Source organism: Lycorma delicatula, chromosome 4 (assembly GCF_047948215.1).
Source record: "Lycorma delicatula isolate Av1 chromosome 4, ASM4794821v1, whole genome shotgun sequence".
Classification (NCBI taxonomy): Eukaryota; Metazoa; Arthropoda; class Insecta; order Hemiptera; family Fulgoridae; genus Lycorma; species Lycorma delicatula.
The window spans coordinates 216907144-216921619 of record NC_134458.1 but is presented as its reverse complement, the minus strand read 5'-3'; the positions used below and the strand labels follow the sequence as shown (position 1 = coordinate 216921619).

Here is a 14476-nt window from a genome sequence, read left to right as displayed (position 1 = left end):
AGACAATTACAGATTAGTCAGATAAAAGCAGATTAATGATGGAGCAATGTAGAAATTCATGTCTATAAATATACATGATATTACGAGGGTTATTATTTTTTAAAAGGTCCAATTGGTCACGAAATTAAAACCACAGTGAAAATAACAAATTTTTTATTTGTAACAAGTACTTACATAGTTACACTATTTCTCTACATAGTCACCACTCCGATTTAGACATTTGTCGTAGCGTGGTACCAACGTTCCAATACCCTCGTCATAGAACAGAGCCGTCTGTGTTTTCAGCCATGTTTCTACGCTGGTCTGCAGCTCGATGTCTGTGCCAAAATGTTGTCCTCCTATCCAGCGTTTCATGTGAGTAAAGAGGTGAAAATCGGATGGAGCCAAGTCCAGGCTGTATGGTAGGTGATCAAACACTTCCCAATGAAAACACTGCAGGAGCTTCCTTGTTACAGCTGCAGTGTGCGGCCGAGCATTGTCATGGAGAAAGACAATGCCTGATGACAACATTCCTCTCCGCTTATTCTGAATTGCCCTTCGTAGATGTTGAAGAATCATGCAGTATGAGGCTGCAGTGATGGTCATGCCATGTTCCATTCCAAGTTATGCCAAATTCCACCAAGAGAACTCCATTCTGGTTCCAGAACACAGTAGCCATACACTTTCTATTGGAGAAGGTTCGCTTGAACTTCTTTGGTTTACTGGGAGAATGAGAATGCATCCACTGTTTGGATTGCTCTTTTGTGTCTTCAGTTTCGAAATGGACCCATGTCTAGTCCCCTGTGACAATTTTGTTCAAAAAATCTTCTCCTTCATTGTGGTAGTGCTGGAAAAACGTTAGGGAGGCGTCCATTCTCATTGTTTTGTGACAGTCGGACAGCATCTTGGGAACCCATCTCGCATGCAGTTTGCGGTAGTGAAGTCTTTCATTCACAATGGTGTAGAGGGCTGACCTTGAAATTTCAGGAAACTAATCACTCAATACAGAAATTGTGAACCGACGATTTTCTCGAATTGCCTCATCCACTCACTCAACGAGATCATTGATTGACACTCGCTTCCTTCCCTGATCGCCTGTATCATGAACATCTGTACATCCTGCTTTAAAGTTCCTGCACCATTGTCGCACTTTGCTGTTACTCATTGAAGTTTCACCGTACACATTACTTATTCGTCGATGAATTTCTGCTGCATTACACCCTTCAGCCTGAAGAAATCGAATTACAGCACGCACTTCACACTCGGCAGGAGATGCTGTTGTTGTAGACATGTTTACGTGCTAGCTGCGTGTTCAGAAATAAACGAAGTGACGTGGCGTTATTGAAGGCCATACTAGAGACTCTGTGCAAAGGTTCACCCGATTTTTTCACGGGTTTTTATTTCGCGACCGATTGGACGTTGAAAAAAAATAACATAGTGAAAGGCACAGTATTATATGATATGGAGATGTGAAAGATGTCTAAAAGAAATTAGTGGAAATGGATGTTTGGAGGTGCAGCTGTAGTTTAACAAGAAATTACAGGATGAGAAATGAAGCATGGTTGTTTTCACTAATATCATTAACATAATTGAAGACAAGAGATTAAATTAGTAAGGATATAAGAGGCATATCAGAAGTACAAGAGGATAGATGATCATAAGAAAAAAGATGGTACACTAAGGAAAAATGGAATAACTATGTTTTTAGAGCAATGAATAAATAAATAAGTGTTCTGAGAAATATTGTGTGGTGCAGCCTAACAAAAAAAAATTTTAAAGATAAGCAGAAAAGAAATTTAGACTGACTATTCAAAATGTAAGTTATACATTTTGAGCTTTATTTAAAGTTGAGCTTTATTTCAAAACATTCTCTGAACCTGCTTTAAGAGATAATAACTGTATGTATTTCTTTGCCAAAATGAGGTTATAAATAAATTAAAACGTCATACCAGATAATCAAACTTGCTCAACCATCACTTGTTATTTTTATTAATAAAAGAGACTACAAAACAAATCAATGGACTCTATATAATGTAGATAAGAGATGCACTCATTACAATTAACAACATAGAATGTATCAGCCAGATTTAGTTTTTTTCTCTATAAAAAAAATTCTTTTAAAGTTGTGTTGTTTTCTTGAATTTGGTGTTGAAGTAGTACAGACGGTTTAAGCTATGTATTATGCATTATTTGAAAAGTTTTTACATTTGCTCTAGATTTTAAAATGTACATTTGTACATTTTAATGAAAGCTTTTTTTAAATATTAAAATAAAGAGGAACTTAATTTTTGCATTTTATTTAGTTTGAAACATTACTATCTCATAAATTCTTTACAGCAGCAGAGAAGTATATATTTTTTTAAATCTTGTTGATAACCCATAAACTGTATACTGTTTTAATGAAGTAATACATTTCTACAATATAAATTAACTGGTTTTAAATATGCTGATTAGCAAATACATATATATTACTTTATTTCATGCTCTGTTAAATAATAATTATTATTGTACAATATAAAAAGAACTTTTTTTAGTAACTATTTTACTGTTGAATTAAAAAATACTTTCATCTTATTTATTACAATAGCATATGGGATTTTAAGCATTATGAAAAAAAAACAAGCAGTAATTAGAAAATATTAGAATGTTTGCTATATATCTGTACAGTAAATTAAATATCTATTCCTTTTTTTGTAGAAAATATTTTTTGGAATAATTTTACAGATTTTTTTGTAAAAAAAATATTTTACCATTATTAACATAAAATACATCTGATGTTTTATGAAAGCAAAATACAAATCAAAATTTTGCTAACTTAAATTTTTAAACAACATTATAGGTACAAAAATTAAATTATAAATTTTTAAACTTTTTACAATTTCTAAAACTGTACCTAGTAACATAAAAGTTTAAAACAGCAATTCTAAATTAAAAATTTCCTTAAATCTGTAACATTTTAGTCCAGAAATTTTAATCAGTTTTTGAGTTGATTATCATCTTATTTGTCTTGTTATTTTAATATCTACCTTAACTGATCATCCAATCATTACTTTTACATGGCTCAAATAATGGAACTGTTTTTATATGTTATATTTTTAATATATTAAATTGCCTTATATCAATGTTAATGATTTCTTGAGCATTATTTATTTTTCTTAATTTTATAATGTATAAATTTAAGAAAATGTTTTGCTTATTTGATGATGCATCTTAAATTTTTCTTTTTCATTTATAATGATATAGATAAGAAGAAAATAACCAAGACCTGTAATTTATTCCTGAAAATTTTCTTAACATTTAGCTTCTGTAATAAATAATATATGAAAAATTAAACAAATGTTGAGTCCATATATATATGGTATGTGTATGAAATGGTAATATAATAAATACAGTAAAAACTAAATATATACAAGGTTTGTTCAAAAAGTAATGAGAATTTTTGTTTTTGAAAACCATTTTTTACTTATTCGTCTACATTAATGTTATCCCCTTCAAAATAGTCCCCATTATATGTTATACACTTATGCCAGTGCTTTTTCCAATCACTGAAACCCTTCTGGAAATTGATCTTTGGAATACTGTTTAGTTTTTCCAGCTATTCGCTTTTAATCTCATCTATGCTTGTATAACAACAGCCCTTTAAGGTTCTCTTTATTTTTGGTAATAGAAAAATGTCACATGGGGCCATGTCTGGCAAATATAGCAGCTGGGGTATCATTACAGTTTGTTTTTGGTTAAAAACTGACGAACAAGCAATGAAGTGTGAACAGGCACATTATCGTGGTGCAAGAGCCATGAATTGTTTTGCCACAAATCTAGGCGTTTTTTTCGGACTGCTTCATGCAAACGGTGTTGAACTTGTAGGTAATACTCCTTATTGATCATTTGACCTTGTGGCAAGATCGTTTGTACAGAAATGGCATGATGCACTATGCCGTTAAAATCGAAGAACACGATGAGCATAACCTTCACATTCGACTGTACTTGTTGAGCTTTTTTGATCTTGGTGATCCAGAATGCCTCCACTGGGACGACTGAGCTTTAGTTTCGACATAATATCCGTAAACCCATGTTTCATCACCTATTATGACACGTTTCAGTAGTTCTGCATTGTTGTTGACCTCATTTAGTGACTCCTGAGGAACTTCCATTTGCGCTGTTTTTGTTTAAAATTCAACAATTTTGGAACAAATTTTGCTGTCACACGTTTCATACCCGAAAAATCCTAAAAAATTTCATGGCATGAACCAATTGATATACCAACATCCTCAGTGACTTCTCTGATTGTGGTTTGGTGATCATTCATAATCATTTCTTTCACTTTTTCCATGTTTTCATCGGTTGTTGATGTCTTGGGGTGTTAGGGGCGCTCATCATCTTTGTCTTCACAACCTTCTTGGAATACCACTCGTAAACCCTTACTTTATTCATAGTAGACTCACCAAAAGCAAAATTTAACATTTTTAAAACATTGCTACATTTTATTCCATTCTTATAGTAAAATTTAATACAAATTCGCTGATCCATTATTTATACAAATAAAAAATTGCTGATCGTACAAAACACGTTTTGACAGCTGACTAAACATCTAATATGGCTAAAAATGTACAGATACTTTTCAGACATGTTTACCAATACAACAACGAAACAATCCCAAGAATTGGACTAATACAACCTGCGAAATTTCAAAATTCTCATTACTTTTTGAACACACCTTATATATTAAACTTATACATATATTTAAATTATAAACAAACAAAAAAACAACAAACCTGCAGCAAGTGTAACACAAGCTTGTTCTTCTTTTCCTTTTTGATTTAAAATAATTAAAGGCTGAGGGGGTGCTAAAGATTTAGAAAGTGGTGGCAACGGAGCAGATTGTACAATACCACCACATTGCACTGAACCTAATGCAAGCATTTTAACAAATAATGAACCATCCTTTACAAACCTGAAAAAATGTTTGAGAAAATCATATAAAGCAGTTAGAAATTAAAGAATAAAGGTTCATTTACATTAAGAAATTAAAGTGATCTTTTGTTGAGATAAAAAAATACAACTTATTCAAAATATCATTTTAAAATAAATCTCTGAAATTTTATTATTACAATATTCATTAAGAAAAAAAACTTACCTCTGAAAATTTAAATCTTATGAGCCACTAAACAGAAAAACTTGAGTTTATACCACATTATGACTTATACTTTTACTTTTTAGTTTCAGTTTAACCGAGGAAAACTTATGAAAATTATGATAAATTATTTATGAAAAACACCCAATTTATTGCCCGTTTTTTTAAAAGGTTAATTTTTAAAGGTGATAGGTGATTTCCTATCACCTCATTGAAATCAGTAATAGGAATACTGAAAAAAGTATTTAAAAGATACAAAAGTGTTCTTAAATATACATAAAAATGATTGTTTTATATAGCCTAATAAGGAAGTTATGAAATGTTACATTACTACACTACCACAAAATAAATTTAAAAAGTTTACTTTTTAGTGTATAACTTACTGTATTTTCAATACTTTAAAAAATGTTAATTCTCAGGAATAATACAGAAGAGAAAAAGGTTAATTTGGTGTAAAACTAAATTTTTTACATCTATTGTTGGTAAAATACAACTCTCCAAATGCCAGATTTTTTACTTCCCTATATGAAGTAAAGGAAGTACTGTGATCGCAAAAAATTTCGGTTTTCAGATTTCAAGTGAAATATCCATTTTGACTAGTTTTGGAGTGACATATGTATCTTGCATAACTGAAAAACGATTAGCCGCATGATTTGAAATTTTGGATTTAGGACTGTTGTAACATGTAGTTGTGCACCTTCCCTTTTTATTGTAATCGACTGAACCAAAAATCCAAAACCATTTGGATTTTGGGTTTCATCTCCTTTTTTTATTTTTTTTTATTTCAATATATTGATTTATTAATGATTATTAACCTCTCATTGTAAAAAAAAAAATGTTTACAATGAATAATGATTCAATAATAACAAAACAAAAAAAAAAACAAAAAATATCAGAAGATATTAATGAGATAAAATTTTATGTACTTTTCATTTTAAAAAAATGCATATATCTAATTTAATAGTCGTACAAGGAAGTCATGTAGTGTCCACATCAGATTTCTTAATATGTACTATAATTAAGTAATTTATCATAAAATTTAATAAACATTCTACATTTTTGTTTTTAAAAACTTGACTAGTAGACAATTTTCTATTTCTTCTTTGTGCAAATGTTTTCTTTTTTTGTACTGATTTTTTACATCTTTCACATTTAATTAATTATCTGCTTTTTTTCTTTTTTTTAACCTTTGTAACCGCCATTAGATACTGCTTCAGAGGATGTAGCGTGTGTGAAAATGCCATGCCTGACCGGGATGGAATTTTCACACACGCTTTATTTATTTATTTATTCCAATTTTGTTTTACCTTGCACGTTTTGTATTCAAAACATCTTAAAAACTTTATACAAATAAAAAATTTTCATAAATTTACTTGAACAATTTTTTTAAGATAAATAGCTTCTATGACAAGAATGTAATAACTTTTATTTTTAAGAGCACACACTAAATTTTTACTCCCTCTTAAATCACCACAAGCAATGTACAATTGTATAATACTAAATCATAATGTACTCGTTCATATACTAAAGTTTCAAAAATTAGAAATGTGGCATTCAATACATTTTCTATTAAACATAAAAGTTTACATTTACAGAAAAAGGAACATAACTATCACTTTGAAAATGTTTTATGTTTGTATTTTTTTTCTTTGAATACGTTTTTGTTTCATTATTTTTATGAAATATTAAAAGGATTTTTTAGTTTGGTTTAAAATTAATTCTACTACGTTTGGGTTTTTGTTTTCAAAATGTCATGTTTCTTAGTTTTATTATTTTTTTCTTCATTCAACTAGTAGCTATATCTTAAATTTTTTCTAAGTTTTTCTTCATGTACATCTACACAGAATTACAGTTTGCACTGTTTTTATTACATTTTTTTAAAGTTTACTGGTTATTTAATACAGTTAATTTATACCAGCCTAAAAAAAGTGTAAATAAAAACACAAAGATACTCATATTAATATTTTAAAACATTTTTCAGGTCACAACACATCAAACCACCAATTTGGGGCTATAACGTAATCCCAAGAGATTTTGAATAGCCTCATATATTGTTAGAGCAGAAATCAAAGAAAATTTTTTCACTAGCCATAAATAAAAAACTAAGTATTTCCTGGTGTATTTAGAAGAAAGACTGTTTTTTCACTACTAAGAATTATCGTGAAATTATTCCCATTTTTAGATCTTACCACAGAATTTTTCTTGAAATGACTGATATGAGGTCTGTTCAGAAAATAACCGAACATTTTTAATTACACACCAACAGACATTTAGTGATTTGCGATTGGCAGCATTGTGTTCTGCATAACCTCCTCTGTAACATATGTTCTTGGAATGTTGATATCTCGTTTAGTCGTCGTGTTATTGCTATTTGAGTGCAATGTGTTTAAGTGTTAGTAGCAATTTTAGTAATATGCAATTTTCAGGAGCAACAATACAACATAAAATTTTATGTGAAACTGGGAAAAACTTTCACAGAAATGTTTCAACTTTTGCAAAAAGCTTAAGGAAATAATGCTCTGGGTTGTACACAATGTTATGAATGTTTTTCATGATTTAAAGTGGTCGCCAGTCAATTGAAGATGACCCTCTACCAGGAAGGCCTTCGACTTTAACTGATGACACCTACAATCACAAAATCAACAATCTGATGCATGCAAATCGCGATTGACTGTCAGAGAACTTGCAGAAGAGGTTATCATTTCAATTGGATCATGCCATGAGATTTTGACTGAAAAATTGAACATGCATCGAGTTTCAGCAAAGTCTGCTCCTTGTTTGATGACTGAACAACAGAAGAACATCAAGTGGACCTTTGTCAACAACTTCTTAAACAAGTCAATTACAATGAAAATTCATGCAAAGGATCATAACAGGAGATGAAAGCTGGGTTTATAGCTATGACAGTGAGACAAAAATTCAATCATCACAATGGATTGGCAAAGGATCTCCACGCCCCAAGAAAGCATATCAGTGTTGATCCAATGTCAAAGTGATGATCTCTATTTTTTTTTATTTTAATGGAATTGTTCATCTTGAATTCTAGCCAATATTCACAAAAAGACACCAGAGTTGCAGTGTGACAACACATGGTGCCTTCACTACAACAATGTGCCCACACACTCGGCTTTGTCAATTTGCCAGTTTTGTGCCAAAAATCAGATGACTGTCCTCCCTCACCCTTCCTATTCATCAGACCTGGCTCCTTGTGATTTTTTCTTATTTCCAAAATTAAAATTAGTGATGAGAGGAAATGTTTTGAGACTATTGATGACATTTAAGCAAATTCATCACAGACCTTAAGGCCCATTCCAAATGAAGATATCCAGGACTGCTTCGCGAAGTGGAAACACTGCTGGGAAGTGTGTGAATTGGGCAGAGGAGTACTTTGAAGGGGACAATGAACAATAATCTGTAAAATTAATAATAAAGATTGAAAAATAAAGTTTGATTATTTTCTGAACAGACCTCATATAGCAAACATCTATCTCTACAATTTTAAAGTTTTAATTATGTTTTTAATTTACTATTTATACAAAAAAAAATTATTCTGAAGAAACAGATATTTTACAGAAGTACTCTTAGGAAATTATATAAAAAGAGGCTAATGGGAAAAAATTTGTTTAATAATTAAAACATTTATAAACATAAATTGTTTAACTCATTAAGAAATCATATTTTTTTTTTTAAATTGATGCACTCTGGTTCCAGTCAGTTCAAATTAGTGATTCATACATTTTAGGTTAGTTTTCATTATTTACATACATATTATAATTATATTCAAGCTATTTATTTATTTTATCACTTTATTCTATTTATTCAATCAATAGGCTTATACACAACTTTTTTTGGGCTTAATGATACCACCACATAAGCTTGAAGCTTGTGTATGGGATATGGAAATAGAATTTTGCAGCATATGAAAAATGCCATGCCTGACCAGGATTTGAACCCAGGACCTTCAGATGAGAAACTGAGATGCTACCACTCCACCACAAAGATCAGCCAATTGCAGAGATCATTCTTTTTTATGATTAGGATGAAACAATGAAAAAATTGTCAGATCCTTGCTGGAAATCAAATCTGGGGTCAAGTGAATGAAAAGCCAACATACTGGTATTCATATATTGTCATGTAAAAATAACTCAAGTTACTGGTATATAAAATAAGACCAAAAACTTACTGAAAAATTAAATTGCACAATTTATAGGTTTTATTACTTCCATTGTGACTAAAATAATTAATTTATATTATTTAGCTAAATATTATCATCATTATTATTTTGATTTCTGACAATTGTCGACAGTTGTTCAAGTTACAATTTAGTTAATTGTAACTATTATTTACATTTAATTAAATAAGTAGTTCAGAGAACTGCAGAAAACGAATAATTTTTTTTTATGATGTTACTTTTAACTTTTTATAAATTACTTATTTTTCTGCAAAACTTTATAACTGTAGGTCTAAAAAAATTTTCTAGAATAAATATTTTTTTAATATTTAGAAAGCAGAGATTAATTTTTATAAAAATTTAAACCATAATCATATGTCGACTTAAAAGGCATCTGTTAAATAAAAGTTTTATTTATTGAAAAAAAAAATTAATTTATGTTAAATATTTAAAAAAAAGAAAAGTTTTTTGTTAACTTCAATAGACATTAAATCTGAAAATCTGAAATCTGTAGTTCCAGATCTAGTTGCTTGACAGCAAGTAGAAAATATTGAAATCAGTTGTGTGAAAAAAATCGGATGCTTGTGCATCTGATCAGCATGATATGCTGTCTTTACATAAGTTTATTACACATTTTTTACAAGTTCAAAACTGAAATAATTTGATTATACTGATAAAGTTTGAAAAAACTTAGTGGGCGTGTATTGTCTGTATGTACTCCTGAAATCATTGATGCTGTGACAGCATTGTCGGTTATTATTACTGACAAGTAATGTGATTTTCACATTAATTTGAATCATATAAGGATGAAATTTCAGGTTGTGGCGTATTCTTTTTTCCGACATCTGAGCTCCAATGAAGGGGCAATTTCCACACCGAAAGACGATTTTTCACATTAAACTAAAGTGAAATCATTAAGTATTAAATTTGCCAAACTGATTGCACATTTACCTAAAGAGATAAAGTCACATAACAATAAACCAGCCTTTGGAAATCACTAATAGAACCAGAGTACATATATTAATTTATTAAATTAAAAATAATATTAAAATTTTATGCACAGTAACTAAAAGTTATGAACTCAACACTCCTGAACAATAGAAAAAAAAACTAAGTTTGATAAAATTAGCATATTAAATATAATCCACACTATACTATTTGATCACATGCTAAATAGATTTCTAATTTTTTTTATTTTAAGGAGGAATTAAAAGGCCCCATCTCTTCAGCCAGTAAGATCATTTGACAAGAAACCAGTATTTGATTTCTCCCTGATTTAGTCTGTAGGCAGCCTTCCTACAAGACAAAACCATGTATACACTGGCTTTTGATCAAGATCTTGGCAACCCGGAATGGAAGATCTAGCAAGCTCAATCTATACACCTATTACCCATGGGAATGGCAGAATTGAAAATAAGGGAAAAAGGTGAGTGATGATAAGGAATGGTTTACTACTGGGGTCAATTGGAGAACTTTACAATCCTGCCCAGGAACTTTTTAAACCACTGTTACGCTGAGAGTCATTAAAAACATTACTATAACGATAACTGCATCATTGTTCTGAAAATATATTTTCAAGTATTAAGAAAATGAGTTTCATTCTACACTTAATGTTTTTATGTAAACAGTAACATTATAAAAAGTAATAATTTTTATTATACTTTACACTCATGATTATTATAATAATGAATACAAGACGCTCAGTCAGAAAATGAACTATACTTAGAAAATCATTTGATTTAGCATTTCAAAGATGAGTAATTTATCTAGAAAAATTTTACAAAAAAAGTTAATTGAGTATATGATTAAAATAAGCTGTAAACAATAACACAGATCTCAAAAAAAAGTAAATACAGATGATATACATAAACTCTTATCAAACACCACTTAAAAATAACAAATACAAGAACTGAAACTCATTTATTCAGGTACAAGGAAGATGGAGAAAGTTTATTAAATCTTATATAAAAACCATTTCTAAAAATTATAGACAAATAAACAAACCAGAGAGTAATTGTACTGTATAAATAAGGATTAAATCTCCTTCTGCTTAATAGATCTAAATTCATCTAACAGTTATAATGTTTAGAATATAAATTTTTATCCAAAAATATTTTCAAAAGAATGAACATGATGACTAACTTACTACTCATTTTAAAATAGAATTGCTATATATTACTGCACATACAATAATTTTCATTTAAAATAAACTAAATATACACTTTGACTTAAACTTTACAATCTACTGAATTGGTGATCAACACTGTACGAGATATTACTCTAAGATACTTTCAGAGTATGTAAAATTGAAACTATGAGGGATATCTCTAAAGTAAAGACCGCTAGGATATTTCTCTCCTTAAGATTGGCGAATCTGTCATTCATGGCCACGCTAGTAATGTACACACTGCATTGTTGTCTGTAAGCTGTCGTGTTGTATCTCTTATTACATGTGAGTTATTACATTATAAAATAAATAGAAAAATCAATGTTGCCGCTGACTTTGAAATACGTGGAGTGATACAGTTTTTAAACAGTCAAAACATTAAGCCGGCTGAAATTCATAGGTAGATGGTTGCTGTGTATGGTGATAATGTAATTAATGAAAGAAACATCTGAAAATGGTGTGAAAGGTTTAGAAATAACAAAATTAATGTGCTTGACGAAGAACGTTCAGGGAGACCCTCAATAATCACCGAGGATTTGTTGAAACACGTCGATATGGAATCAGAAAAGATCATCACTCAACGATTTCCAACATGGCCCTTCTTTTTCCTGATGTTTCAAGAGCTGTTATCAATCGCATTGTTCGTGACCATTTAGGCTTCAGAAAGGTTTATGTATGTCTTAATGGAATGTCACAAAAAAATCTGAATGGGATCCGCTTTGGAATTTTTGATGTGCTATACAGAAAAAGATGATGAGTTCCTTAATTCGATTGTTGCTGGTGATGAAACATGGATTTTGTATTACACACCAGAGAGAAAATGGCACTCAAGTGAATGGCGTCATCCTCAATCAGCAACCAGACGCATGAAGGTCAAGCCACAGCCATTTGGACGCAAACTGATGGCGTCTTTTGGGATCGGTTTGGCATCCTGCTGATTGATTTCATGCCATGTGGAATTGCTATAAATGCAGAAGCCTACTGAAAAACTCTATGTAAGTTACGGCGCGCCATTCAAAATCGGCAACACGGGCGGCTGACCAATGGCATTTTTCTACTGCACGATAATGCAAGTCCACATGTTGTGGGTCCGACACGTGATTTACTGAGAACATTTGGATGGGAAATTTACGATCACCCACCATATATTCCGGACTTAGCTCCTTCTATTTACCATTTGTTTGGGAAAATTGAAAGAACTTTTGTGTAGTAAGCGATTCGTGGGTCACGATGAACTTGTTAATCAGTGGCTAAATGAACTGGCGGCAGAAGAATACAACGAGGGTATATTGAAACTGGTGTATCGCTTAGATAAATGTTTTAATTATGTGGCAATTATATAGAGAAGTAATATAAGGTATGTAGTTTAAGTGAAATAAAAAAATGTTTATAAAATATTCAGAATAAATTTTTTTACAATGAAACAGTCTTCACTTCAGAGATAACCTCTCGTAGTGTAATATAACTAGTATGGTAAACTAATTATAACATTACATTAGTTTAGTTGCTTTTATTATTTAACAAAAAAAAGTTTTTTGGTCATACAAAAAACTACAGCCTACGTGAAAAGAGTAACTGTGTATTGGTCAAGAAATGTTGCTGCTTTAAAATTCTTGAAACTTTGTCTATATTAAGGAACCAGCAAAAATTGACAATAATGACAGACTTCTATTATAAAGAGATTAACAATAATGAAATTTTATGATAATAAAAACAAATTTTAACAAAAATTAAGAAATGATGTAAAAACAAAAACAGAAATAATTCTCTTTCCAACTGTCTGAAATGAATATAATTTTTCCACAAGTCCAAATTATTCATATTAATAAAATATTTAAAAATATGTTCCAGTGAATTAGAAATTTTGAATGGTATACAAGTTGCAATATTCTGAAATTATGTAAGGTCTATACAAATTAAAGAATAAAAACACATTTATTACAATATACACATTTATTTTTCATTTACTGTATAAAAAGATATAATTCATAAATTAAAACTATTTTTAAAAAAGTTGAAGTAAACTTACTGTGACATGTTGTGATATGCTTGATTAATAAGGTCATTGTGAACACGAATAACTATTCTTTCAAAATATGAAGGAACAAGATAACGTGGTATGTCTTTAAGCGGTGCAAATAAAGTCTGCAAACAATCTCCAAATTGTTTTGTACCAGTGTGTTTTTGTAATCGTCCTGATAAATAATCACATAACCAATGACCATTCCTTAAATTATTACATAATGGATGACCAAGATCATTTTTAGCAGCAATGTCATTTAAAATTGATACAACACCTGAATAACATCAAGCACATTAAAAATACATAATATGTATGGTCTACAAAATATGTAAACATTTTAAATATTGTAAATATGTTCAAATATCAATCCACACAGAAAATCCTTCTTCTCTAAAACTAGTTTCCATAGCTTTTATAAAATATGGTAGAATTACATTAAAAATTGCTATCAAATCAAAGAAAAAAATTCCTGAAGGGGTTGAATCAATTAAGATTTTACAATCAGACCAATCCCCCTATTGATAGCTGAACTATAGCGTTTGAATGGTCAAAGGAAAGCCACACTGCCTCCTATAGCAGCCAAAACATCACCAAAAAAGTATTTAAATATTGATAAAAATAATAACGAGATTCAATTTACAAAATTCTACAGCAAAACATTCACTGAAAAACAAAAACTAAATGAGAAAAGTGAATAAGAAGCAAACGTTTGACAGTATAAATTTAAGGAAAAAATAATACAAATTTATAAAAAATAAACTAGAAGCATATTGCTTAAATAGATGAGCATTAATAATTTGTTGTTTCATTATCGGTCATGTTTCAAGTCTGGAATTACTAATATATCAGAAATTCAAAAGAGATTTTAAAATTTACTAAAATCATCAAAGAGGACATGAAAACAAATCATTATTATTAAAGGAAAATTTTTATGTATTAACTGAACAAGGTATGACAATTTATTTCCTGGAAGTCATGTATGATGATTTAGTTAAAATCACACAA

General features: G+C 30.0%; 1 protein-coding gene across 10 annotated transcripts in view; it reads right to left on the bottom strand.

The window, feature by feature from the left end:
- LOC142324285 (glycogen debranching enzyme) overlaps window positions 1-14476 on the bottom strand; it is a 145931-nt gene that overhangs the window by 46836 nt on the left and 84619 nt on the right. For all 10 annotated transcript variants that reach the window (XM_075365208.1, XM_075365211.1, XM_075365203.1 and 7 more), the window contains 2 exons: window positions 13478-13745; window positions 4752-4930 (listed from right to left, as the gene is read on the bottom strand). In XM_075365208.1, the coding sequence (XP_075221323.1) occupies window positions 4752-4930; window positions 13478-13745 (447 nt within the window). The remainder of the gene's footprint in view (window positions 1-4751; window positions 4931-13477; window positions 13746-14476) is intronic.